The 27731-nt window shown below is 47.2% G+C and overlaps 1 protein-coding gene across 2 annotated transcripts; it reads right to left on the bottom strand.

Moving 5' to 3' along the window:
* Positions 1-25: 25 nt before the first annotated feature.
* On the bottom strand, positions 26-23484 carry LOC121592159. Of its 2 annotated transcripts, XM_041913532.1 has the most exons (6): positions 23445-23466; positions 9909-10001; positions 2537-3464; positions 2109-2462; positions 1009-1257; positions 26-937 (listed from the first exon to the last, which is right to left on the bottom strand). In XM_041913532.1, exons 3-6 carry the CDS (start codon positions 2569-2571, stop codon positions 664-666), a joined length of 912 nt encoding a protein of 303 aa, XP_041769466.1. In that variant the 5' UTR covers positions 2572-3464; positions 9909-10001; positions 23445-23466; the 3' UTR covers positions 26-663. The 2 variants fall into 2 exon arrangements, with proteins under 2 accessions (XP_041769466.1, XP_041769467.1); XM_041913533.1 differs by lacking the exon at positions 9909-10001 and having other exon boundaries at positions 23445-23484.
* Between the last annotated feature and the right edge of the window lie 4247 nt (positions 23485-27731).

Below are 27731 nucleotides of genomic sequence, written 5' to 3'. Positions count from 1 at the left end.
ATGCCATGCTGCATTACGCAATTATGATGATATTAAAAAAAAACATTCATTCCTTTATTACATTAAATTAAAGTTGGATTATTTACAGAGTGATTTTTTTTTAAAAAGGACCGCAGAGGACGGATTCATTCGTTCGTTATAATTGGCCGTTTAATCGATTACCTTTATTTTTATTATAGTTATCATTATCAACCGTCAACTTAACTGGATTGTGTTGGTTTCTATGCTTCTAATCAGGTTACGATTATTGCTTCAAGTTAAAATTCCCTACCAACTAGTTAAAGTTATACTTTCGTTCGTTCCGTTTAATCTTCTTCCGCGAGACACCTAAACACACGTACCACACAGGCGGTGGTGTGACAAAATCGTTGCGAAATCATTTAATTTAAATGGTTAGTAACTTGGTTTTGCAGCGGGTTGGACGGCTGTGAAAGGATAAAGACTCTAGGGGGGGGGGGACCAATTCCCTCCGATATAAGTTAGCATTAATGCGTGTAAAAGTAACTCTCACTGCTGGTTCAAGGTGTTTGGCACCTGTCTAGTACAACAAGCATTAAATTGTAATTCTTTTGCATTAAAAATCCTTTCACGATGATAAAACGTAAGGCCCCCCCCCTTTACATCTCTCTGGACTGCTGAACAATCGTAATAACGTGACACTCCTCAATACCGTGTAATGTCGCGATCGGAGTATTTGCCGCTCATTTTGCTAACGGAAAACCGGTCCGAGTATCGATCGCGCTCGTCGAACCGATCCGTCTTGTAGTCGATCTCCTGCGGCGTGTAGCCGATGCTCTTCTGCCAATGCTTCGTCCAGTAGAGGTCCTCGTTCTTCAGCTGGGACGGTGTCTTCGCATCCCGGCACACGATCACGCAGTAGATCATGCTGCCGATCAGTGTGCCGAAGCCGAAGATAAGGAACACCACGCCCAGGATCCTGTGAAGGAGTGGAGTGATGAGAACTTTGTTAGTAGGTTTCGTATTGGAAGGCTTTAAAGCGTCACTCACCAAACAAACAGTGGCTCCATGAACTGCATCACTATGACAAAGCCGAGTGTGATCAGGATTAGGCCAAGGTTTAGCAGCAGCATCAGACAGCAAACACCCTTCACGTTGGGGCAGAACGGGTTCGGGGCGGACATGGCCTCTACCTTGGCACCGTGACGCCGCGAACTGCGACCCGTTTTGGCCGTGCTGGCAACACTGTACACACTGCGCGGTCCGCGGGATTGATGCGTCCGGTGGGCACTGTAACGACTGGAACGGAAGAAGTTGCCATTAGTTGTGTACTAGATAAGGTACTGATACTTAAACCCATATTGGCTTTGGAATTAATATTCCCTAAAACTGCTCCTGAAGCTATACCGATCTTGGAACAGACCGTTTCTGATTTGCTCTACACTACATACCGCATTACCATACTATATTCCTGTCCTGGAAATGATCCTGAGCCTATGCTGGTGATCAAATCCACAACAGACCTGGAATTGATACTGAACCTAGGACGATTCTGGAATTGATCTACTAACCATAGGTCTTTGAATTGATACATGAAGCCCATACAGATCCTGGAATATATTCAGACCTCATCATGATCACCTGGAGCTGATCACATACTGGTATCTGAACTTCGACGCTGGTTTTGGTCCTGTACTTTTACCGGTTCTGCAACAGATCCTGAAGCCATCAGGCTTTTGAAACTGATCTTGAACCCACTCAGATCCTCACACATATCCTTATCCCAGATCCTTTGCAATGATCCACAGCCCATATCGGTCCTGGAAGTAATCCGGAACTCTCAATGCTTCTGCAATTTATTCTGAATCTATATCAGTCCTGGAACTAATCCCGAACCTAAACAGATCCTAGAACTTATACAGAACTCATACAGTTCTTAGAAGTGATCTCCAACCCATCCGTTTCTGGAATTGCTGATGAACCCACACTGAGCTTGGATTTGATCCCCAACCCATACTAGTCTTAGAACTGATAAGAACTATATCCTGTCGGTCAAGGAACGAATCTGTCCTGCTCTAGAAACCGATACAGTACCTACTCCATCCCAGCAACTGATTCCGTTACCATATCCCCCTGACCATTGCGCTTACCTTATTTCCGACGGTGCCTTGTAGGCCGCGGATGTGACGTAGATATCGCTGCCCGTTTCACCACCATGATCGTAGCTGAGCGCGGACGGTGCCCTCGGTGGGGCGCGCGTCGGTGGACTAGAGAGCGGCCGCGGGCCACCATTGTTCTGGTACTTGTGCTCGGGGCGTGATTTGCGGGCCGGCGCAGTCGGTGGTGTGGCTCGCTCGTTCGCCACCGTATACTCGGACAGCGTGCGCTCCGAGGGGGCCCGCTGGCTATCCTCGCCATCGGTCGAGTAGCCCCGGTTGGCCTGCGCGTACGGCAGATCTACCGTATCGCGACCGTGCGTTGCCACATAGTGGTTACCCTTTACCCTGCAAACGCAAAGACAAAGTTAGATGTTAGTTGGAACAGTGAATAGCACATACGATCATCATGTCGCACTTACTTCTTCACGGTACGCTCGTGAATGTTCTTCAACATGGTGACTGTGGATGTTGAAATGCGGTGTACAGGGAGAAAGATTGAAGATGATCCAAGCCACAACGGTTAAACTGAAGCTAGATTACAACGTCTTAAAGCTAATGCCACTTCTTAATTTGTACACACAAGCACGCACACGCACACGAGTCGATCGTTTTTAGGCACTAAACTGTTGCCGCAACAAACGGGCACGCGGATCAGACAACACGGTACGCACGCTGGCACATTCGGAGGGATGACTTGGCAATGCTGGATTGTCCGTTTTTTTTCATACACTTTGACCTAATAATGGGAGACCACCAACCGTTTCGGAATCTCCAGTTTTCGGCTCACTCACTGTATCTCTTGTGCGGGCATTAGGATTAGGACGTTGGTGATCGTTTTTTGTTGTTTCTTGAAATGATCGTGCGTCTTTGATGAGTTTGTTTGCGTGTGCAGAGAAGATCCTAAGTTCTTTTTTCCTCTTCTAAGGACGGCAAATTAAATGAATCCACTGTTTCACAACAACAAAAAACACACACAGACAACACAACAATAATCACGATGATCTCTTCTCAGGAACTGTGGAACACACGAGAGCTCCCTTATTCCTAGTTATTCATATGCACGGCCATCATTATTATGGTCAGCGTGATCTGCAGCTTCCATTACGATCATCGCAAACATCGTTCCAGCATCATCATCGTCGTCGTCAGCCAGACCTCACGGTCATTATCGGTTTGGCAACATCCAAAACCTAGCCTCTGGGCCAGCAAAACCGCCTTCCGAAAAACTGACGGAGGATCACACTCTCGCTGTCGTCATTGGAATTCGGTGGTGTACGATCCAGTCCGGATGGCTCTTCGTTGGTTTGGTGGGAATTTCCGAATGCAAAAAAAAAACAGGCGCTTAAGCTGAAAGTGAAAAGAGAGAGAGAGAGAGAGAGAGAGAGAGAGAAAGAGAGAGAGAGAGAGAGAGAGAGAGAGAGAGAGAGAGAGAGGAAAAAACACACACAAATTCGGTTACAAAATTGTTGCTCAAAAGAAAACTGAAATAGATGCAAGAAGGAGGGCACAAGTCGGCATTTTGATGTTCAAATTGGCTCACGCTCGTGCCCCGCGTGGTGGTTGTTTGGTGGAGTTGAAGATGAGCTGCAAACGGATTATAATGACTGTGCCGACTGTGTTGCTGCGAGTTTACCAAACAAAGGTCCGCGCTACCTGGGAGCTTTGGAACATTTAGCTCCAAGCATTGCCATGGCATGGCTATGGAGCGTGAGGAACAAAGCTTTTGGGAGAAATATCATCGAAGAAGCAATTTGCATCATCATCATCCGTATAATTAGCCTGCAATTGGAATTGGTTGCGGCGGCGGTTTTGGGCCGTTCGGTTCGCGTGCGTTTGGCACGTTCGCGAGGCGATTGGAACAAAAAAGAGCGTGTGAAAAAAAGTAAAGAACAAACGCCTTCAAACACAATTTAATGGCCTGAAATACATCAAAAGAGCGGCAACACAGTTTTTCGAACAATTAAAACAATATCGACCCCGATTGGGAGAGCGCCATTGGCTGTGTGGTACACTGGGTGCAATCAGGGTGATTAATTCACTCACTTCTCGCTCGCCGGGTATTACATTAAACCACCGGCTGAGCAACCGGCTTTTCTTATTACACTTCGGGGGAGGGTTGGGGGAGGAAAAATGATTCATCGAACCCGATTCATCACCAACAAAGCAGCGCAACAAGCGTGACAAATGAAGCTGTCGCGGCAAAAAAGGATTCGCTCCTGTCTACCCTCCCTGTCTTGATAATTAAACAGCGTGTCTTCATCCATTGTCTACAGCAGCAATCCATCTGCATGATTGATCAATGCAAGAAGTTGGTAGAGCTTTTTATTTAACCATTTCTTCTTGCATATTAAATATTCTTCTATGTTTGAAGGCTTGAAGGTTTGCGAAGGAGCACCAAAAAGCGACCGCGAATTTGAGTACAGTTTAACCTGTTTCTCCTGTTCCCGCCATTCGTAGGGAGGACTCGCCCAATCAATCGCATTCGATCGAAGCGATAAAACGAAAAGCGAAGAGTGATGGGAATTTGGAGGAAAAAACCCTCCCTTTTGTGAACCCTTTTTCCCTTATTTCAGTCTTTGTGTGTGTGTGTGTGTGTGTGTGTGTGTGTGTGTGTGTGTGTGTGTGTGTGTGTGTGTGGTGTGTGTGTGTGTGTGTGTGTGGGTGTGTGTGGGGTGTGTGTGTGTGTGTGTGTGTGTGTGTGGTGTGTGTGTGGTGTGTGTGTGTGTGTGTGTGTGTGTGTGTGTGTGTGTGTGTGTGTGTGTGTGTGTGTGTGTGGTGTGTGTGTGTGTGTGTGTGTGTGTGTGTGTGTGTGTGTGTGTGGTGTGTGTGTGGTGTGTGTGTGGTGTGTGTGTGTGTGTGTGTGGTGTGTGTGTGTGTGTGTGTGTGTGTGTGTGTGTGTGTGTGTGTGTGTGTGTGTGTGTGTGTGTGTGTGTGTGTGTGTGTGTGGTGTGTGTGTGTGTGTGTGTGTGTGTGTGTGTGCCTTTGCATTCCCAGAAGGGGGCGAGAAGGACTGCTTAAGCTCTCGCGGCTGAACCATCAAAGCTTCCCTCCTACGGTAGGGAAATAAATAAGGCAATAGCGGGCAAGCTAATAGAGTGCGGGCACACCTTCGCTTGTGGGCCGCCCTCGCCCCGTTTGTAATTCGCAAACCTGTTGCCAACCTGACTCACGATTCAGGCAGCTAAAAAAACACAACAAATAGTTCCCGTTCCCGTTAGGGTAGGTCAGCAAGCGCCATCGGGGTCCGAACGGGCATCCACCATCCGCCGCTTCATTCACACGATCGGAAGAAGGGCGTGCAGCAAATGTTGAAATATATGACACAGTCAAAAGAGTAATTGGCAAATCCGCCCGATTTGAGACCGAGAAGCACAGGCACACGGGTTCGTGACCGGGTTTTCACCAGTCGGTTCTGAATCGGTTCTTAGGGATAGGGATCCGACTCTGGCAGCACTGCAGGACACGCCCTGCCCTCCATTGGCCGAGGACCGGCGGTGGCGGTAGCAAAAGGTGTGAAATTGTGGCCGTTCGGGAGGGCTCTCTCTCTCTCTCTCTCTCTGATGGAGGGCTGGTGCGGTGCCATTTTTCATTCAACATTTACAACAAAAAAAAACGCGGGCTCCCCTCGGTGTGCTGCACACGAGAAGCTCCTCGTGGATGGGCCCTTGTGTCCGAGCTGGAATGTGTCTGGCACGAACGAGTGTGCAATCAATAAAGTCGGCAGAGATCTCTGAACTCCCGCTGAACGAGGCACACTGGGAGTGGCCCGCGCTTGGTGTGGCGTCATTCTGCGCCGTCTTGAAACTTCGTGGGAAATTCCCTGTAGTTCTCTTAGTTCTGGGCCGATGTTGGTTGGTGTTTATTGAGTTGTTCGAAAGGGAGGGACACTAACACCAACACTACACTACGGGGAAGGGTCGCGTCACGGTTCACTTTGTCAAAAGAAGCGCTGCATCGGCATCATAGGGGCGTCATAATAAAGTGCAGTACCTGAAGCACCTTGTGCTTGGTGAAGCTTTTCTTCTCCCGTTTTGGAGTGGTCGTCCTTCGGAGCGTGCTGAACTGAAGGAACCTGATGACAGGGCTTTACAGCAGGCACAAAAACACCGCACTGATGTAATATTTACGCAGTCATCACCTACACGGACGTGGACGGGATTATTGATGGCTTTCTAGTTCTCGTTGGGTGGATGACGACTAAACACAACAACAAAAAACCGTGTTGAAAAGCAAGCAACAAACGACTGAATGTGAACAAACAACTTCATCAATCAGAAGTCGTTGTCAAGCCAGGTTTTTTGTCTTAAGCAAGCCGATTTGTTTTAAACATGATGCAGAAATAAGGCCTAATCTCATACATACAGAAATGCAGCACCATTTCAAAACTGAACACATCGAACCAGTAACATTTGTTATAACGGCACGATCCACCACTGTCAACGCGATCGCGACGTCTCCGGCAATCAACTGAGCCGCCGTTTGTTAGGTTAGTTCGTGGAGGTCGTGGAATTCCCCCAAAACAGATCCACTTAGTTACTGTTTGGGCTAACAAAATGTTCACTTCCTTGCACCCCACTAATCAAACAAACGTCGTCACATTTGAGGTTGGTGGCGTTTTAGGAAAAGGAGGAAATTCTTTGCACACTCATTACGGGCGAGACACGCCCGCCACATCCGTCGGTGATTATTGGTAGCATTAACTCAAAAGCTGTTGCCGTGACGGCGAAGATTTGCGGCGTGAAACTTCCGCAACCGTGGAGCGGCCTTCAAAGGACACACAAGCCGCTAGTGCCCTTTCGCTGACTCTGCTGGCAAATGGGCAGAACGCGATCGCTAGCATGTTCCGCTGCCTCAAGGACGGACTCTTTGCGCGTATTTCCACATTGTCCGGCTTGTCATCTTTAAAAAAAAAAGGGGGGGAAATGTGGCCAAAGTGGGAGCTTTCAGTGCTTCTCCTATCCCGGTTCTTCCCCGAGGGCGATACAGGGGTTTTCATTCACTTCTTCTTAAGGGGAAATAGAACTCTATGTCATGGGAATTGGACTCTATAGCAACCGTATTGGGCAAATCCAATAAGAATTTACAAGAAGCTTGTTTAAAAAGGGTATCACATAGTCCAATTCTCGTTGCAAAAAGTTCACTTCCACTAGGGTCAAGCAAGTGTCCCACAGCTATGAGAACCTCTGGAAACCCCTGTAAAGGCGGCAAGATCTTTTTGTAAAACTCTTCACAGAACGGTGGCTGTAGCAAAGCATCTCGCTAGGCATGCAGGGTGGACGTAAGAAGTGAAAATAAATGCACACCCTGGGAGGGCTGGAAGGGAGGGGAGGTTGGGAGATGGGAAGCAAAACCATTATCAACTCGTTTAGCGTTCAATTTCCATTAATTATAATTTTTTTGCCAGCTAGAGGGCAAACGCTACCGCCCGCTTCTCTGCGAGCAGTTCGCGCCCCTAGACCACCGTTGGGGCCGTTGGCCGTTGGTGAGAGCGAAACTGTAGCTGAAGATGTCGTTTTATCTGCCAATCGGCACCCTTCGGGGGGTGGGGGAAAGGAGCGTGTATCAAGCTCAATTGGACGGGAATTTTTACGACGCTTTTGCCGTCGATTCTGCAAGTCGATTCACGGCGGACGGGCGAAGAGTTCTGTAGATCTGCTAACGGAGATGCGAGAAAGCGGGAAGATGTGCCCGTGGGGGGGCGAAAAGGGAAACAATTACGTCGAAAAAGGGGATTGGGGTGAGGATTTTACCAATCGGAAACGCAATCAGTGCGCGCCCCAGCCAGGCCTTACTTTGTCGTTCGTTGGTGTGCGGTTTTTTGAAGCAAAGACACACCACCCCAAAAGCGGTCGATGGAAAACAATCGCCGTTTTAATCGCCCTTACACAGAGAGAGAGAGAGAGAGAGAGAGAGAGAGAGAGAGAGAGACAGAGGATAAGGGATTGCCGGCATGCCGGCCTTCGGGGGATTACGCGATCACGGATCGGTGCAGCTAGTTGCAGCGGCAGCATTGACAGGCACGTCGAAGCAGCGAAGGAGGACTCCTCCATCCCATCTTTGGGATGGGCGATGATTGTAACGAGCTGCATCGGGGATGGACGATAAGAACACACCATGCCCGGCAAGGAATGTCAAGTTCGCCTGTGAGCTGTTGCCATTCTTGGGGTGCCGCGCGATCTTTTCACTTCAGGCCGGGGCGAGCAACAACCAACGGGTGAGATCTTGTAAAATGACAGATAATTGATGTGCCGCGGCGCACGGGGGAGAGCTTTTGTTTCTGCACCATTTTCTAAGCGTACGGGTGGTGCAGACAAAAGGGGGCAGAGGGGAAGTCCAATCCCGGATGGGTTTGCAGGCATGGGTAGTACCGGTGTATCATCCAACACAAGGTCCATACCCTTCGGCACTGTTGGCCGGTATCACTGACTTCAAACAAACGTGCCCGACCGAACGGGAAGTTGGTGGCCTTGTGACCACATTCGTTGCATTACAGGGGAGAGAGAAGGACAAAGAGAGAGAGAGAGAGAGTTGGAGAGAGAGAGAGAGAACAGTTACTGACAATAATGTTACCATCATCATCGCCGAGCACATCCTTTCACGGTGCGGTGCAGTTTGCGCTAATGTCTTCATAACATACGCGGAAAGGATGCGCTTGCCATGACAACGGGTTTGACAACACACACGACACAGCACACGCTCCGTACAGGGGAGAAGTGCATTACAAGAAGGGCTGGAGCAAAAGAAGGAAAACAGTCGGCCCGACTCGGCAAACAAACACCGAGCTTGTCCCATTCCAACATCAAAAGCCATCCCGGACAGGGGTGAGGCTGTAGTGAGAGGGGTTATGAGAACGTCCGACCCCACCGTCCGAGAGATGGATCGCTTAATTAGGAACCGTAAAGAGAGATGACAGTGACAGAGGAAGAGAGAAAGAACGAACCTTGACCACACTGGACCAAAGCTTTTACGATCCTTTGAGTTGGGCGCTCCAACTTGGTAGAATTTACAGCCCGGCTAGCCATAAATCGGCCACCGAGTGTCATCAACAGAGTGCCGTGGACGGGTACCGTGAAGAGAGTGCAGGGGCGTGTGCAAACTACTCCCGGTAGGTAAATATTTGCCTATGATAATCGTACTGCAAAGGCTTCTTAATTGAGATAGGCTCTTTGCGATGTGCCGGGCAGCCCTACGGCCCCCGCCGAAGAAGGGCTTCAAACTGCACTTCAAGAGATCTTCACCGATACTCGCTCGCATGCCGTTTGCACTAATTAATTGCTCCGTGTGTGCGGTGGGAACTTTTGAAGTAGCCAATCAACACAACTGGGACCTCTTTCCAGTCCTAGTATTTAAGAACATTGAGGCGGTGGTATCCGTAATGCGAGCTGTTATTTAATTAGCTTTATTACTTCCAGCGAAACACCGTTTCGGCAATTTATGCAAAAGGTAAGGCAACAAAAGGCTGGCATTGCGGCATGATGATCGTGCTGTAATCGAAACGGCGGGCGCTTCACGCGCTGATGTGTTATTTTAACGATGCACACATCAAAACGCAGCACCATGACAACTTCATTAAAGCTTTGATTGATACATCACTAATGACAAATGGCAAATTTTGTTGTGGACCCATTGGGGGTCGCGCTCTAATGTGACAATAACAATCACATTCAAAAACACACACACACAGAACGCTTGGAGTTCTCGGAAATTTGGACCTTTGGAATACTGATCCGGTCGGGCGGATAATGTTGCACCGAACCGTGGCCTGCCGGACGCTTCCTCTTACTAACTCACCGGTCCGTGTCCTGCGTTTGCCAAAACGACGATTTTGCGACGTGGAAAACGCGCATCCATCAATTATAAACTGGTGCGGGTGGCGGTAGTGGACTGTGGAGTGAAGATTGAAAGAATTTATCATGCTCAGGTTCATAAATTGAATGTGATGGAAAATTTGTCGTTTGTCCGTTGTGATGGAGTGACAGCGAGAGAGAGAGAGAGAGAGAGAGAGAGAGAGAGTGCAGGTCGCTTGTTTTACCTCGTGATATCTCTAGCTGGTAGGTGTACCGACACACCTGGGGAGCCTTTACCAAACACAAAGTATAAGAAAACAGCAAGATTGGAGTTGCTTTTGCTGGACGTGTCCTATTTTGCCTTTCGATCTTTCGACCGTGCGGCCGACTGGCGTGTACATGACCGATCCCAAGGTTTTACGTTATTCTCCCCCGCCGCACAATCCCCACATCTCTCCGCTCTTTTCTGGCACATCAAAAAGGCGCCTGGGTACAGCGGGGTGGTAGTAAAATGTAAAATTTATTCACTTTATCTTCTACAAACACCCCGGGACGGCCCAGGTACGGCTTTTCCCGGGTTTGGCGCTATTCCATGCACTGGTGCACTGTTTGCTTTGCCGAATGGGAGGGTTAAGGGGAAAGGGGGGTAGGACACAAAACTCGGTCACCGGTCACCGTGTGGTATGGCGTGCGAGACCGAAACCATTAAAAGGTCAGTTCACTCGACGTCTGGGTTGGTGCGCGATTCACGCCACACGCTGACACCTACCTAACATCGTATCGTATGTGTGTATATGTGTGTGTGTCTGTGTGTAAATGCAGCATTGCGCCTTCTCTCACCGCCCCTGGACAAGGTGGAACGGCCCTGTCCTTCCCTTTGCGAACAGACGTCTTCTTAGTCCTAGTGGATATGGGTTTGATCTGATTTGTGGCCCCGAAACCCCCTTCAGCTCTCTCTCTCTCTCTCTCTCTTTCTCCCACTCTCTTTGGACATTTGGCCGGAAGCTTCACAATATAAATGGTTCAAACGATGGTCGGTGCGCGGCACTATAAATTAATGACGTCGCCTTTCGTCCTTTGTTTCGTCCTTTCGTTGGTTGGTGGGTTTTCGTTTGTTATGTTTTCTTTTTAAACCACACTTCCTTCCTGTCTCGAAGCAGCAGCAGCAGCAGCACCAGCTACAGTGCTGCACTTACAGGGCGCCTTCATTATGGCAACTCGATGCCCCGGCGATGCTGGTGTGCTGTAGTACTATCATCAATCGCAGTAGGTCTAGCAGCAACCCGTGAACTCCGCTCCGGTTCAATGTACAGTAATGCACCGGTGTGAGTGTGCATCGACCGAGCGAGCTTTTTTCCCTTCCCGAGAGAATAGAGGGGAAACAATTTTTCAACCCCCCTCCCCCCCCCTCCCCTGATAAAGCTGACAAACCGGAGAAAAAGGAAAAAAGGAAGCGGAAAGTCGTTGAAAATAAATCGTGTAAAAATGGGTAACAAATTGTTCCATCCCCCACTGCTAAGAAGGGGAAAGGTGCGCTGGAAGCTTTTTGGCGCTTCGTTGACGCTTCCAGGTGTAGTAATCTTCGCCGACACGGGACAGTGAAATACGGGGCGTGCTAAGAGGGTGAAAACTTGTTGAATGTTTTACTGTTTTTTTGCCGACAATGGCAATTTTTTTTGTACAAGGATGTAAAAGAAGCTTTTAGGAAAATGCAGTAAAACTAAAAAAACGCTTTTAATAAGTAATGTAAATTGATAATAGCTGTAGCATCAGTTACGAATGTCGCATTTTGTCACACTCCCTGGAAATATCTATTTAAACATTGGTCTGTCTGCAAAAGCTTGGCCCTATTTCGGTTTTGCTCCAACTTTCATTCCCGGGACTGTAATTTTCCTAATGGTGCTTCCCATATCTGTGCCCTGTAAAACATCGTGTTTGCAAACGAGCGAACCATTCGAACCATCCGATTGGTGTGTTGTTGCAGTTTCGAATTAGTTTTTGCACCACGCGAAAGCTGTAATCCAGCCCACTACCCCATTCCCTGCTGAGTTCGGCAGCAACACAACACAATGCTGTATAAAATAGCAAATAAGCCTGTAAGCCATCCAGATATCCCTGCTGCCTAATCCGATCGACCAACCGGCGAGAGAAAATCCTTGTATCACCAGAAATACAACAAAACCTCCACTGCCAATGCGTTGTGCTGAAAAATGCATTTAAAATGGAATGCTTAACCTCGTTTGCATAAGGAAAGCGAAATGGAGTTGTTTTTGTGTCCTCCCTTTCGCCCCAAGGGGGGGGGGTGGAGATGGGCTTTAGTAGAATTAATGTTTTTCTGTCCGGGCCCGTTCCCCTGCTGCAGACGAGGGAGAGCAAATGGTTGCAAAACACAACAAATTAAAGTCAACAGTATCCTGCGGCCTTTTTTTGTGTGCAGATTGTGATGGGGAGAGGTTGACAGAGGGGAAATGGTAGAATCCGGTGGATCAGGCAACGGAGCAAAGGGGACAGTTAATTAGTTAATTGTCTCAGTACTGCCATCCCAACCGTCCGGTCTGAGTTTTGCTTCTTTTTTTGTGTGTGTGTGTGTTCTGAGCTTCCGAGCTGGAAGCTATTCTTCCCATTCGTTTTTTTTTTTGCTGCGCCTCCCTAGACACAGTTACTATAGAATCCGAGAGCAGTAAGCCTCACCATTCCCGCTCCCAACGGGAGACACGGAAAGCTTGAATTATGAGCTCACACAACGGGGAACGAGGAAAGTAAAAACATGCCAACTGGTCAACAGTGCCCGGGTCGGTCAAGTTTTAATAATAAACTCTGGCCGTACTGGGTCCGTCCGTCGACGAAACTTCCGTCGTAAATCATACCACCAGCAGCAGCAGCAGCAGCCCAGTGCATAATGCCATAAGCGTCATGTTTAGCTAGTGTTGGTGCTTGTGTTGCGAGACAAAACAACAACAGAGAGACGAGAAAAAAAAACAACACTGACCATACTGACTGTACTGTACCGGTCGGTCAGTTCCGATTTGTTTGCCAAACCGTGTGTGGCGTAGAATGCAGTAAAGGTTCTGTTTGGTTGTTTGCCTTTTTTTTTGCTGTTAGACAACTTGCGTGTGCGTGCTAGGTCCTACAGGTTGAACCACACTGTCCAGATGATCGACCCAGTGGAAGCTCTCTCTCTCTCGCCGACCGGCAGAACTCGAAACCATGTGTGCGTCGTATTTTATTCCTGGTCACGGCACCAGGTGTGTTCCCACCAGCGATATCGCTCTCATGGCGGTGGCGGCGCTGGTGGATGATTTATTGAACGGTGTCGGTATACGTTCATGCTAATAATGGTCTGCAACTACTGCAGTGGGGTTGCACCGTTGGGTAGCTGTTTGGGTAGCTTTTTTTTTTAATAAAAAAAAGGTTGGTATTTCGTCGCATAAGGTGATATTTACATCGTGTACTAGCACATAAGGTGTTGCACTGTCGGTGTTTTTGCTCCATTTTGTGTACATTTATTGGAGCACGCTTTCTACGACGATGATGGTCAAAAATTGAAATATTCAATCTCACCTTCAAACTGTTTCATCTGCCCCAGAAACATTACCAAGCACTCGAAACCATTGACCATTGCAATGAGCTTTCCTGTGTTAAATGGCCTTCATTTTCTGCTTATTAAAACAGTACCATTACACGGTAACGGAGCAGATTCCTCTTCCCTTCTCCCCTTCAAGGACAAAGAAATCCTTGCCTTCCTTCAGCTAATGACGTTCCAAAGTGCACTCGGCACTAAAATAATAGAGTGCAGTTTTGCCCTGGTACCTTTTGAAGTTCTTCAGCCACTTCCGACGGCTCCATCGCTCCCCTGAGACGCACGCCGTCCCCCCCCCCTCGCCACAAAAACGGAAGCACTGACGGAGAATTAAGAACCATTAGAAGTTACTGTATGTGACTTTGTTGCAATTGCCTTCCACTCTCCATTGCAATCGCTCGCTGTAGTTTGCAGCGTTTGGAAAATGAAACCTACATGAAACGGCGCACATAAAAGCCTGGTTCCATCGCTCTTCCCTCAATTAAAATGCAACGCTCGGTATGTATGTGTGTGTGTGTTTCTTCAGTGCGACCACAGAACTACGGTCTGGGCCCGAAAAATAATGACCACCAATGGCCCCCGTTCGTTGGTGCATCATCCCAGGAAGGAGTCAAAAGGAGGGAAATGCTCTTCCCGCTCCACAGTTTGCCATAGTGAAACGATTCCCCTGTGTGCGTGTGTGTGTGTGTGTGTGTGTGTGTGTGGTTTCGGCAACTTAATTGGTGTTAAGTTGCAATTCTGCCAATTTTGTACCGAAACGAAAACATGCTCGATCGTACGGAATAAGCTTGGGGGAGTAGGGACGGAGGATGTGCGGGATGCAGTTTGCAGTCTGTGAAAAGAGTTCCATTGCATGTCGACAGACATACAGACAGACATGCGGCACGATAAAGGTGGGTTTGGGAATGGTTAGTTACCTTGGTAAATGGTATAGATAAACTACACAAAATGTTGTGCTACTGCCATGGAAAAAGAGCTTCAAATGGACTGTAAGAGAGAGAGAGAGTGAGAGGGAAAGAGAAGGGACTGAAAGACTAATCTGCCCCTGAATGCCGGCTCTATGCAGAGCGTTGTCCTGGGACGGCGTTTGCTTTAGTAAAATACGAAACCAAGGCTTATGAAAGTAACTCCTTTGATGATGTGAGCTGTTAGGCAGAACGGGAAGGAGATTAAAAGGATTAGAGCTGTGTAGACCCGGCAGGAAGCATTACTTGTGTAAAATCATTACGATTCAGTGTTGAGGACATGTGATGGCTTGTTAAGAGGAAGCTCTTCTATCCAATTGTAGCCTGATGTTGCTGTTGCTAAATATTTGGGAATCAATTCATTCGGACCCAGAAGCGAGATAGCCCGACCATTCTGTGTGCACGATTTTACAGCCATTTTACCGACATTAAAATAATAAATCAGCTTCACGAATCGAACCGACCCAGTTACTTGGAATGAAAAGTCCTCGTCCAATTACTGGCAGAACTCCCCACTCGGCCCTCGGCAAAGGCTACAACACACCAGCAGGTTGATATTAATGCCGCGGATTGTATCAATCTCAAGCGCGATCTGTCTCAACCACCTCATACCATCCCTTCAAAAGGGCACAGTTCGGTCGGAGTTGGGTCGTGGCCAGAGCCACAGAGAGAACAATTTCCAGCAAATTGGCCCAGCAAATAGTTTCCACCGATGGCCTTTCGAGATAGGGCGGAAGGAGCGAAGCCTGCAGCAATTTCGTCTTCATCTCACCGTTTGACATTCTGACCCAGTCTGAGCCTGTGTCAGTCAGTCAGTCAGTGAGTCATTGGGCGCAGGTTGGTGGGAAGGCGCGCCCAAAAATGCTTCCTTTGCCTCCTTCCGCCAGTCGAGTGTTTTAGCTGCAAGTTGTTCCAGTTTTCTTGCGAGGTTGGCAGGATTTTTCCTACCCCTCAGAAAAGGGGTTCGAACAGGTTGGAAGGCGAACAGTCACCCGCAGATAATGGCACCACCAGGCGGTGGAGATGATAAGCGACAGAGAGCCAAATATTCCGACACACTCCTTTGTGGCTGTGACGCTGAGGTTAAGCTTTTTTGTAAAGGGTAAACCTCGTCCGATGACTTCCTCGCGCTGTAAACACAGGACCTCGTGTCTCGTCGTTACAGCTTGTAATGTAAAATCGCACGCTCGCAAACCGCAACCGCCCGGCCGCCACACTTTTCACTTAATGATATTTTCATGGCTCAAACTTTAAGGCATGATGATAACAATCTGCACCTTGTTTAGCGACGAACGCGATCGAAATGGAAAGGTGAAAGGTGGAGCGGGTTTTTGTTGTTGCAAAATAATGCGCCGCTATAATCTTGGTTGGGGCGGGTTTTGTGGAGCTGCCCTGTTCATTCATTTAGCCAATCAATCTCAAAGCCACATCAAGCCAGCAGCGGACGGATGGACGGATCGTTTTTCCGTGGAAAGCGTGAAAAGTGTTTTAAATTTTAATTTTTAATTCAATATAAGCCAATTTTGTTAACGGGGTTTCGCTGTGTGAAAAGGAGGCCGCTTTGGAGTTCGTGTTTAGTTGGATTCTTTTTTTCTCTTTGGTGTGCGATGAAAATGAGTTGGTCTGTTTAAGCTTTTTCTCTTCTGGAGGCTGAAAGGAAGCTGATTTCCCCTTTTTGCGAGAGTTCAACTAATCTTGGATGGTGAAAAAACAAACGCCAAAGCTTTACATACTGATCCCGGCTTTCGGTTGCTGCGAACAGGGCACAACACAGGTTCTTAACAATGGCTTAAATCAAACACAAATATTTGCACAGCCGAGAGCGAAAGCGGCAAGAGGAGCAAAGGGAAGGAAGAGCTTCTTTCGCAAAACGGGGAAAAAAGTGGGTCACAGAATTTGCATTTTAAACTGATAAAACATACTTTTTCGATTCCGCACTAATTATGCAGCGGCCGCCACAAATCGAAATCAAAAACGGCACCGAACAGACTGAGCGTTTGAGAACGGAAAACAAACAAACAAATCCTAGGCCGGTGGTGATGATGGTTGGGAGCTGATCTCGGGATCATGCCATCCCCCGAAATCGAACGAAACCGTGGGAATTTTGAAGACCAAGCGGTCCGTCGGGTTTTGTGTTTTGATTTGCTTCCTTCCCTTGCCCTGTTCCAGCTCGGTACTTTGGATCACTTTCCATACTTCGCTCACTTTCAAGCTTTGTAGCGCAAACAGAGTAAAACATTTCCTCCAAAAAAAAACAGACAATTGCTTTACGGTTATGGGATTTTCCTTCCATCGCAGGGAAAGTATCTCCCGAAAGTGGGGGTGTTAGTGCTTTAGTTTCTCCCTTCGTAACTTCGGACAGTTCCAGCCCATTTACAGCCCATTCTAGCCATTCTTCTACCACCCGAGATCCGTAACAATACACACCGGACAAGGTAAGAAAACTGGATCATCTAGCAATGCGTCCCCAGGCAGTGCTGTGCTGTGCAAGACACACAGCGACCGCAAACAAAAGGAAAATGAGTTGTCGGGAAAGTCAACTCCAACGGGGAAGCCACGAACCATTCAAAAGAATCGCCACTGGGATTAAGAGGAGTGGAGTGTAGAGGGAAAACGCTCGGAAACTGGAGCAAATAGGGGAACAAAACAAAAAAAAAAACAAATCTCAAATCGCCCGTCCGAAAAACTCAAAGAACCCCCACCCCGAATCCGATCCGGGCTCCCATCACCGGCAAGCAACAACAAAGCGCGAAAGCGAAATGCGGCCTGACCGATATGTGGAACCGTACGAACGTGGCCCCAAAAACGTGCCATACGCCCCCGACGTACAAACAGAAACGGAGCAAAAAGGGCCCAGCCCTTGAAAGGGAAACGACCGGTCGGGCCGGGCACTTGGGGACACAATAACGGACGAAACAAAAATTGCCGCCTCCTCTCATACGGCGTGCGTCATCATAACGAGAGACCCCGGTACGCGAAGCACCGTAAAACAAACCAATATAAAAACAATGTCCGTGCGCGTGTGCACGTTGCGGTTTACGGGTGAACTTCAGCATCACATTCATATGCGCCGTTTTGTTGCGCGGGACGCCATTGTTAATCAGTCACGCAGGGCCGTCGATCGTAATAGGGGAATGGTCAAGCGGGAAGGTGAGGGTTGTTGTTTCTGCTTTTGTTTTCACACCGGTAAGATCGTAAAAGTGGGCCTTTTGCACCGTCATGCGACCCGTGTGTATGTCCAAGAAGACGTCAAGGGCTTTTAATTCGGATGTGCCGTCAGGCGATCGTCATGGCATGCTTGTCGGTCGAAAGCTTTTAAGCGCAGGGGGGATAGCGCGGTAGTGTTCGATTAAATTTGCATGCCCTATGGATGGAGCATGGTGTTTGAAACAATCCCATCGCTAAGCTGAATAAATTAGATTATTTTTTGTGATTTTATTTATTTAATTGCTACCGTTTTCACAACATTAGTTTCTTTTGCACGAAGCAAAACATTTGAACAACATTGTAAACCTAACTGATGGATACGGTATATGGAAGCATGCAATATGGATGTACTCTCGTGCAGACAATCATCTACAAATGAATGCAGTTTACAAGGCTTGGAGTCTTCATGGCCAACAACACGTGGTACGACAAAAAAATCATACATCCTCCAAAATTGATGCGTAGAACTTGGTATCTGTTGTCTGAAGATTGACTTTTTATCAACTAAACAGACTGCAACAGGAAAAAAACAAACATTTTCTTCAAATCTCTGCCTCAGCTGCTTGATTTGACCTTATTTTTATATGATTTTAAAATTCCTAGTCAATTTTTAAATCATATAAAAATAAGATCAAATCAAGCAGCTAAAGCAGAGTTTTCTCCGAGAACAGGGGTCTTCAAGTCACTTACGAATGTGCACATCAATGTGCAGGGTTTTCTGAGTCAATTTCCAATGTCTTGGTCCAATGTCATGGTACAATCGTCAACTCGTACGACTTAACACCATGCCCGTCATGGGTTCAAGCTCCAAATAGACTGTGCCGCCATACGTAGGACTGACTATCCTGCTATGAGGGGTTATCTAAAAAGTGATTGAAAGCCAACCCCACAAGTGGTACAGACAGGCCTTGACCGACAACGGCTGTTGAGCCAAAAGAAGAAGAATTTCCAATATCTACAACATTTTTCATCGATTGCGAGATGCATCACAATAATGTTTCAGTTCTTCTACATGAACACAGCTCAAGATCAATTAAGTTTGACAGTTCATGGCGATGGATGAACGTTCGGATCCTCAGACAGATTGACCCAACACACAGGTAAGCTCTTGGTTTACTGAAATACCTGTAATCAGATGGCCATCAAGAAGCAACTTCCAATCATCTTAAAATTGATGACATTTGTAGACTCATGGACCCAACACCAAGACTAAGGCTAGTAGCTTTAGTATTCTTCATGTTACGAATACCCTCTAAAGACTTTTTAATAAATTCATGGACAACAGATAACCTATCACTAGCATTAATGAGATCTATTTTAGGCGAACAGGCAAAATCCCATGTCATTAGTAATTGAAGAGGATACAACAACAATCTCGCCTAGAAATGTTAAGGCCGGGCTACATTGAATGTACTCGCAAGTGTAATTTCGATTTTCACTAGCGCATCTGGCGGCGGCTGACCGAAGCATTTTGCCAAACAATTTGGAGCCGCTTCAGAAAATACGTTATTTTTCCATGTTTTTTACTTTAACTGGACTGGAAAAGCTTTGTAATTGATAGATAAATATGTTGTGCAAGTATTTCAGCCATTTTCGCATCAAAAAACGATGAAAAAACAACTTAAATTTGAGATCCGGCATGACCATTCCCTCGACGACCAAAAAAAGCTTCCACCAGCCGCCGCCAGATGCGCTAGTGAAAATCGAAATTACACTAGCGAGTACGATCAATGTAGCCCGGCCTTTAAACAAGAAGTTGAGCAATGTTTTAACTATATAATTTCTTTAATAGAGCTCCAATAACATCCAATGCTTCTTATCTGCTTCAATCCATCCATCACAACTTTCTCCCAATTTGTGACAATTTGCACTCCCCAAAAAACCTTTAAAACGAAAACTTTTCAAAAATTCCCATCTCCTCCCCGCCTAATTTCGACCCCCCCCCCCCCCCCCCCCCCTATCGTCTGGAGCTGACTGCGAAACCCGAAAAAAGTGGTCTGCCAAAGGAAGCTACAATTAATTTGTTATGACTTCATCAAAACAGTCCACGTGCAGCAGGGGAGAGAAGAAAAAAAAATGGCACACGAAAAGAATACGGCCACACTGCAGACCAGACCGCAGCCCCAGTAGTCCCGGCACACGGGGCAGTAAAATGTTTGGCCAAACTGAAACAAAGTACCCACAGCGAAATCAAAACGACCGATCATTATTATTCTGAGCTGTCAGAAAACTTTTGCGCCCCACACACACACACACAACCAGTACCCAGTACAAACAGTACCGTAAGTTCCCTCCGCCATAGCACCGCAAAAACGAGAATGAAAATATGGTGAACCGCACACCACCCTCGGCAGGAAAATGTGCCTTGTATTTGTGTGTCTGTGTGAGTGTCTTTTTTCTTCTTTTTGCATCATAAATAATACTTTGTGGAAAAGTTGGGCGATATTTGCAAAAAAAAAAACCTAACAAAACGCGGCACGTCAGTTATTTGCCGATAAGGTAGCCATTATTCTGACACCGGAGTAGTCCGGGAGTCTCCCGTGTCGGGGTGGTTTGAATTCTCCCGGCGGGAAATGCCACCGTCAACCGATTTTAATGCACGAAACTGTTTTTTTTTTTGCTCTGTTCGACGAGAAGCATCCAAGCTACGGGATCTTATTCATATCCCGTAAGTTGCGATCCGACACCTCTCCAGTGCGTCCGGCACCTCGCACCGCGGGACTCGGGGAAGATGTGCGTGTTCGTTATTCGCCAATTCCCACCCAGCGGTACGGCACGGCCCGGGGAACGGAAAATAGGGTAAAACAACAAAGGGAAGAAGCACATCATTCGTCATTAGTAATCATCGATTCGGTTCGTTCCGATTAGCCTTCGTCCCGATGGGCAGGGCCGGGTCGCACGGGACGGGCAGCAAGTTCTGCCAGACGAGTCAGCAACAGGCGCCACCGGATCGGAACCATTCAATCATTAAATCCTCCCCAGCCCCAGCTCGCAGCAGGTCGTGCGGAACCGTCGAGGAACCATCTCGGGGGATTGGCGGTAGGACAGTAGATGGGTGGCAGTTACTCGCCTAGCACAATAACAACGGACATTATCCGCACACGATTGGGCCGCTGCGACAAGTGTGTAATTCAATCTCGCCCCATTCGCCAGTGGGAGGACGTGTTGAAGGTCTTCCCATCCACCTTTTGCTTCATCGCGGGCAGTGGGAGGTGTGTGACGTGTGAGAAACTCTCGGCCGGTCCCGTTCGGCTGTGCTGTGTAATTCTAACGGCGTACTGTACAGACATGGCACGACACTTTAGATTTAGCGGAATTTTGCAACACTACTACTCCTGCCGCGGACTTGCCGGCAAAGAATTCGATTTGGTTGGTGGTGTAGCTCTGTGTGTACAAGCGTAAATCGAAAGGTTCGCAATTGGAATCAGACCATGACGATGCTGGGAATGTTCGGTGTGCCCGGGGTGTGTGCGTGAACTATATCGCAACCCCCCCGCTGGGTCGTTAGAACAAGAAACAATAACAACTACAACAAGCAATCAAGGCACTCTCGGGTACCCTGTTCAGCCCATCCGAAGCCAGCCGCCAATGCGAACAGCGAACCGTATGGAATTGGATTGTTTTTTCATGTCGCGCGTTGTTGGTTCGACGCTACGGAACAGAGATTTTTCATGTCGCGCGTTGTTGGTTCGACCGCGAGGGACAGATGCTCCGGTTCGGAGTGGTTCCCGTTCCCGGGTGGTCTTTCGTCTCCGGGCCAGCGGAAGACAACAACGTCAACATGAGTCTCCTGCACGCATTCGCGTCATTCCAGTGTGGTCGATCGAACAGGACGACCAGTGTCGAACTCAAATGCAGTGGGGGAGTGTGGGTTAGGGTTAAACCCCTTTTCCGGCATCCGGAAATCGATCCATCTCAATGCACGAGAGATTTGAAGCCTTTTCTTTTTTGTTGCTGTTGTTGTTGTTGACGGAGTGCTGGTAGACGAACATCAGCCACGACGCCACGGCCAAATGGAGTTGCGTTGTAATGGAACGTTCCAACATCGGTCATCATGGGGCGCGCAACAACACGGTAGCGTACACTTTAATGACTTTCCCATTTTCCGATGCTTCCTCCCTTCGACACATACACATTGACTCCTGCAACACAACACTATTTGCATAGCAATGTTGGGAAGCACAAAAGGGACGCCCGTTGTCGTTGGGTAATCATTGCGCGCGCGCCAACGGTCTCTCATATTACTGGCGCCTTCTGTCGTCTGCCTGGGGCTGTTTAAATTCACAGCACACATTAGCACATTAGAAAAAAAACTCCCCCTTTAGAAGCAAGAAACGAACAGCCTTGCCTTTATTTAGAGCATCCGTTACCATTTTTCTTATGCAAAATCGAACGCGTCCGAAGATCCCAAACCATCGGGGGGTTCGATCGGGTTTCCGTTTGGACCTCACACCGTTTTGCTGGTTCGACGGTTTCCTATTATCATAATTATGCGAAACTATGCATGCCAAAAAGCGACCGTATTGAAGATGGGTTCGTTTTTTTTTACTGGAGAAGAGCTCAAGCTATGAGCTCGTAAACAACATGAGCACCCCCGTTGAAAGGGCATTAATTGGTATCGTGCTGTGCTGGAATGCTGGGCGAACCAACACGTCACGCTTAACCTTAATTATGAGCTCGTTTTGTGTGGCTCGCGGAAATATAATTCCCGACAATACCCTCAAAAAAGAATCCTCCCAGTTCACGGGAATTGAGTGAAATTATAAAAGGATGATGCTAACTTATGGCTGACATACATGGATGCTCCCATTTTCCACTTTTGTCTGTGTGTGTGTGTGTGCGCATAATTCGGTTGGGGAATTCAATTTACCAAATTTACGAAATCAAATCAAATCAATTAAATTTTACGACCCTTGCGAGCCCCAGGCCAAGTTGTATCGTTAGTTATTGATCTTAAAGATCGCGCGAGCTTCTTCTCTTTCTCGCCATACAGCATTTTGTACAAGGCTGTGGATGAGAAATTAACACCGATTATGCGCGAACAGGTAAAGCTTACCCCGCTCGAAGCTTAAAGCTGCACTTTTATTATACAAAGCCAGTGCGTCGTTTGGGTTTTTGTGTGTGTGTGTCTAATTTCCCATCATTTGCTATGTTAATGGGCCATTAACTAGCCAGCCAGATGGACAGGTTTTGTTGGTAAAGCTAATCATAGTGTCATGACTAGGGGGAGAGATAACGATAAAAGACACCGTACCTCGCTCGCCCAAGCTTCTATCGCACGATTTCTATCGCAAAACAAGTTTGTATTCTTTTTAAAGCCTTTGACGAAACGATTAGATTTTTCATACTCTTCAAGAGTTGATGTAGGTGTAAACGTATGGAACTTGTTTTATGGAGGTTTAAAGGTCAAAGGTTAAATGCATGGTAATCTTACGCTCAGCAGCTAGATCACAACCAATTTTTGCGTAGTAAATTCGTTTCATTTTACGCGATATTCAAGGTTATACTCTTTTTTATCAGATTATATCCGAATCGGTCAAGGTCTGCTATTTGTTATAGAATACTGTACCCATAAATGTAGGATATAGTATTGTAGGATCTTACGAAACTTTAACCTGTAACGGGTTAAAATAAAGTGTTGTTAAGTCGTGTGTTTGACAACTTTACCACTGTATCGAAATGATCCAGTGTGTAATAATTCAGCCACAAAAAGTATTAAATATGTCTTCTGAATCTAATATCAAAAGTGCCAAAAAGTGTCGTTTAGAATAATTTGACATTAACTTACCGTTAGACTTCAACGTTAGCTTCAATTTGTTTTATCTGAAAATAATGCAAAGAAATAAATGTTAGTTTGATACTAGCTTTGTATTTAATTGAGTTGTTAATGTATTGAAATTACAGTTTTCATTTGAAAAATGGTTCTTCAATGGTTTCTAGTGCCCATTTTTTCCTTTGAAATTTAATTATTCTCAACGCAATTAATATGACGTCCTATGAATAAATGGCATGATACAACATTCAATGCATTCCATCCGCAATGATATATATTATTCACTCCCAGTATAACTCAAACAGTTGGTTAGGCTTTGATAAAAAAAGCAAACACCAAAACCTACTGACTGCATTATTAATACCTGGCCCGCTCGACCAGAAAGCTCTGGTATTCCCTTTCATCCCGATATCCGTCACACTGTGGTGGAAGAGATACACATCAATCAATTCGCACCGGCCCGCTATCTAAGCATCGCCCCAATGCTGCTAATCGTGCCATCGGCCAGATAAAGCTAAATCCTCGACATAAAACGAGCGCACAAACAAATTAACCGCGATCCATTCACAACATCAAACATCATAATGAACCAAACATTCCACTGCCAAAGTCAACCCGGTCAACGTGCGCTTGGTGTCGGCTGGGATTGTGGGATTGTGGGCCGCATACCGTGGCTATTTTTACTGCCAGGAGAACGCACCTTCGGGCTCGCCATCTTCCTACGGTATGGCAAAGGCTTCATGATGGCGCGCCGCGGGGGCAAAGAAGATTAAATTAATTTAAATATCATCCCTCGGCGTGTAACGTTAAATTCAACCAGCTACACAACGTCCAATTCAAACAAAGCTATGCTTTTGGGAGGGGCCACTCCCCGTTGCTTATGCTACTTTGTAATTCTGACCCCCAAAAGCGGGTCCAGACAGGGCCGACTAAAAAGAAGACGCATTTATTGTCCAAAATGAGAGGCTCACAAAACCTCTCGAGCGCAGCATCAGCGCAAATATCAAAAGTCAATCAGCGCTAACTTACGGGCCGGACGGCTCGTGAACCTGTCACCCTGAGCCCCGGGACGAGGGGCCTAATGAAGATTGAAAGACGACGCGATGCGACGCGTCCGATTGAGCTGCCCATCATGCCCGATTATTATGCTGCACGGATTGGGACGGTACTGTCCCGCCGGCGCGAGCGTGATTGGGCCCGGTCGACGCCCGATCGGACGAGTTCATTATGCGACCCCCGGCAAACCCCGTTTATGGGAGGCAATGGTGGTTCTACCCCATTTCGGGTTTGATTATCGTGAGGGCACACTGCCCGCAATGTAGCGTAAATCGTGAAGTAACATAAAAGTTGGTGGTGGAAGAGGCAACTTTAAAACCTGAAAATCAACCCAAAAAAAAGCTGTACGGAGCAATGGGTGGGAATGCGGCAGGCAGAAGCGTTCGTCACGATGCGAAACTAAGGGAGAAGCGGTAAAAATCGCAGCAAATCGGTGTCATGACGAATTGCAAGTGCAGCAGAGTCATCCAACCACCGGTCTCCGGGTGGGTCATCAGTTTCGTGGCCATCACTCCAGCCTGCACTTGCACTTTTTTGCGCAGCCTTTTATCCCTTTTTCGGATGCAATGCATCACGGTCCGGGTACTCGTGCGAGAGACTCGAAATTTAAACCTTTCCCCAGTTTTCCAGCGGTCGTGCAAACGAACCATCTCGTCCCGATCATTAATAAATGCGCGTACAAAAGCACAATTTTGGGGGAAGAGGCGGGAAACGTGGGGACGCTAAAGGGGGATGGGGGTAAGTTTGCCATTTTATCAGGCGAAAGGAGCGAACATCCGAACGATGAACTGGGACAAACTCTCTGGTCCCGTTCCGGTCGGGATGCGCTCATGCGGTGCGCGTCGTTATTCTTACCCCGTTTTCCCACTCAGCGCTGTCTCGCTCTCTCTCTCTCTCTTTCACGCGTCTTAGAACGAATGCACCGCACCGGGGGGGAATGATGGGGAATGCACTTTTGTTTACCTTTTTCCCTCCCATCTCTCCCAAACCCCCTGCAATTTGCTGGGACTGGTTACCGGACCCGGTCAGGTGCATGCTCGGCCGTCGTCAGGTTTTGTTTTGGGTTTGGAGCGAAATGTGTGTCAGAGGCGCATGGCATCGGGATATCGGTGTCACCGGGTGGTGGTGGTGGCAGTGGGAGGTTCGCAACACGAGAACGATAAATCGACCTGATGCTGCACGGAAGTAGGTTCGATAACGGAGATTCCCCATTGATTCACGTTCGCGTGTACGGCTGCGAATAGGTTCCGTTTTTTTTTTGTTCCTGTGTGCTTGACTGTTGCACTGTCCGGTGCGTTCCCGGTGCTGTCTGTTTGCTGCAGCTCGCTTTTTGCACGCACAACTCCAGTGGTGGTGGTGGTGGTGGTGGTGCATGCATTTCGGATGTGTGGCTGACCAAGTATCAGGGTCTAACCTGTTCAAAACGCATCGATTGGAATCAATCGCTGTGGTGGCGAGAGTTAGCGAGCGAAGGGGAATACTTTTCAGTCGGAGGTTCAGGTTTCTAGCTGGACCTTTAAGATCGATTGGTAGCGACGACGTTGACCTGAAATTGGTGCTCTTTAATGAAGGTATTTGTGATTTCCTGCAATGTGTTTACAATTAATTGAGTCATTTTGACTTCGTGAGTTGTTAACTTGGCTCCTTAACTTTTCCCTTTTATGGGTGAAGTTGTTATATAGTAAGTACTCTCTTTAGAGTCGTATAATTAGATTCATTTAGGTCCTAAGGGTACTTCTTGAATGGGTTAAGAAAGCAGAGATAGCATTCACTTCATTTGAATTAATTGGTATATTTTATCAATTATTTGTGACTCTTTAGTGCCTTAATTTGATACGTTAAAAGCGTAATTTGCTCAAATCGTTTACTAGCAGTACTTTCGAGTTGAATTGATTGTAAGAGACTTCAAAGGCTATAAGCGTGATTTACTAAAATATCCAATCAAGCGCTTTATTGATGAATAAATGCTGCCTTGATACAGCATGAAACGATAAACTATCGATGGAAGTAGAAACGGAATGGAATGATCTGCATACGAAAGCGATCCTTCAATTAATATCCTTATACACTAAGCACCTCAATATCTCTCATCTTCATCAACACATGAAATAGAAAGTGCAATGTAGCGTTGAAATTTGAACCTTAGTTCAAATCCCACTTAAAAACTATCATCCACAAACACACCATCATTACCTCTGGAACTTGGAGGGGCAAGAAAAGTGCCCACTCGTCATCTGCACCTGCCCTGCTGTGAGATCAATTGGATTGAATAAATACCAGGCGGATTGAAATTCGATGCCGGCGGCATTTTCACCTGTCCGAATCCGTTTTCCAAATGTGCTCTCGGAAGGTCACATCACGTGTGCTGTCGAAACGAAATGCAGCTCGAATTTCATTGCTTCATTAGTGGTGGTTGTATTGCTGCTGCTGCTGCTGCTGCATCGCTGTTCGATTATTGGCCAATATCAAGTCCCGACGAATCGAACCAACTTTGATTTGGTGGTTCATTTTCCGCTCATTTAACAGGCCACTTCTTGCACACAACGGATGAAACTATTCGATATTTAAATCTTGCCCAACAAGTGGCGGGCTTTTCGTGTATTAATTGAAAGCCAGAGATAATTAAACTTTTGCCTTTGCGCAAACAATTTTCCCTGTCCACGGCCATTAATCAAACAAACACACACACACGCACGAATAATGTCAATTGACATTTGTGCTGCACACCGTTCTCGTCGCGTCTCGTCGTCGTCGGCGTCGTCGGCTCGTAAAACACACTTTCCCGCGTACGTTCACATCCTGCCCCCGGGGGAGGCAGTGTTTGGTCACGTGCTACTGTGCTGTTGCTGCGCGAGCCACCGAACACTTTCCCCCAAACGAAGGCGGTGGGCAGGGGGGGAGGCGGCAAAACAAAACCAACGACAAACTCAAAGTGTAAACGCCACTGACTCGCCACGCACTCACTTGGGCCCATCGCACTGATCTCTGTGGCGCTGATCGATCGACTCGGTCGGCGAGTTTAAGGAAATTTAAAATTCACCACATCGCCACATTGGCCCAATTTCCGAGCGAACCGCATTGAGGGCCGCATGGTGTGTCCGCTGGGTTGCGCTTTCGATTCGGGGGCTTTTTGTATCTCATTATTGCTGCTGTTGATTTAATTCTTCTCGCTTCCCATTCGCGACTTGGTTGGGTTTTTGTCTTGTTTACGGGAGTTGTTCAAAGCATACGAATTGGGTTTTTTTT

This window comes from Anopheles merus, chromosome 2L, assembly GCF_017562075.2.
Source record: "Anopheles merus strain MAF chromosome 2L, AmerM5.1, whole genome shotgun sequence".
NCBI lineage: Eukaryota > Metazoa > Arthropoda > Insecta > Diptera > Culicidae > Anopheles > Anopheles merus.
Note: the sequence above shows the minus strand (reverse complement) of the source record. Positions and strands in the feature narration are given on the sequence as shown.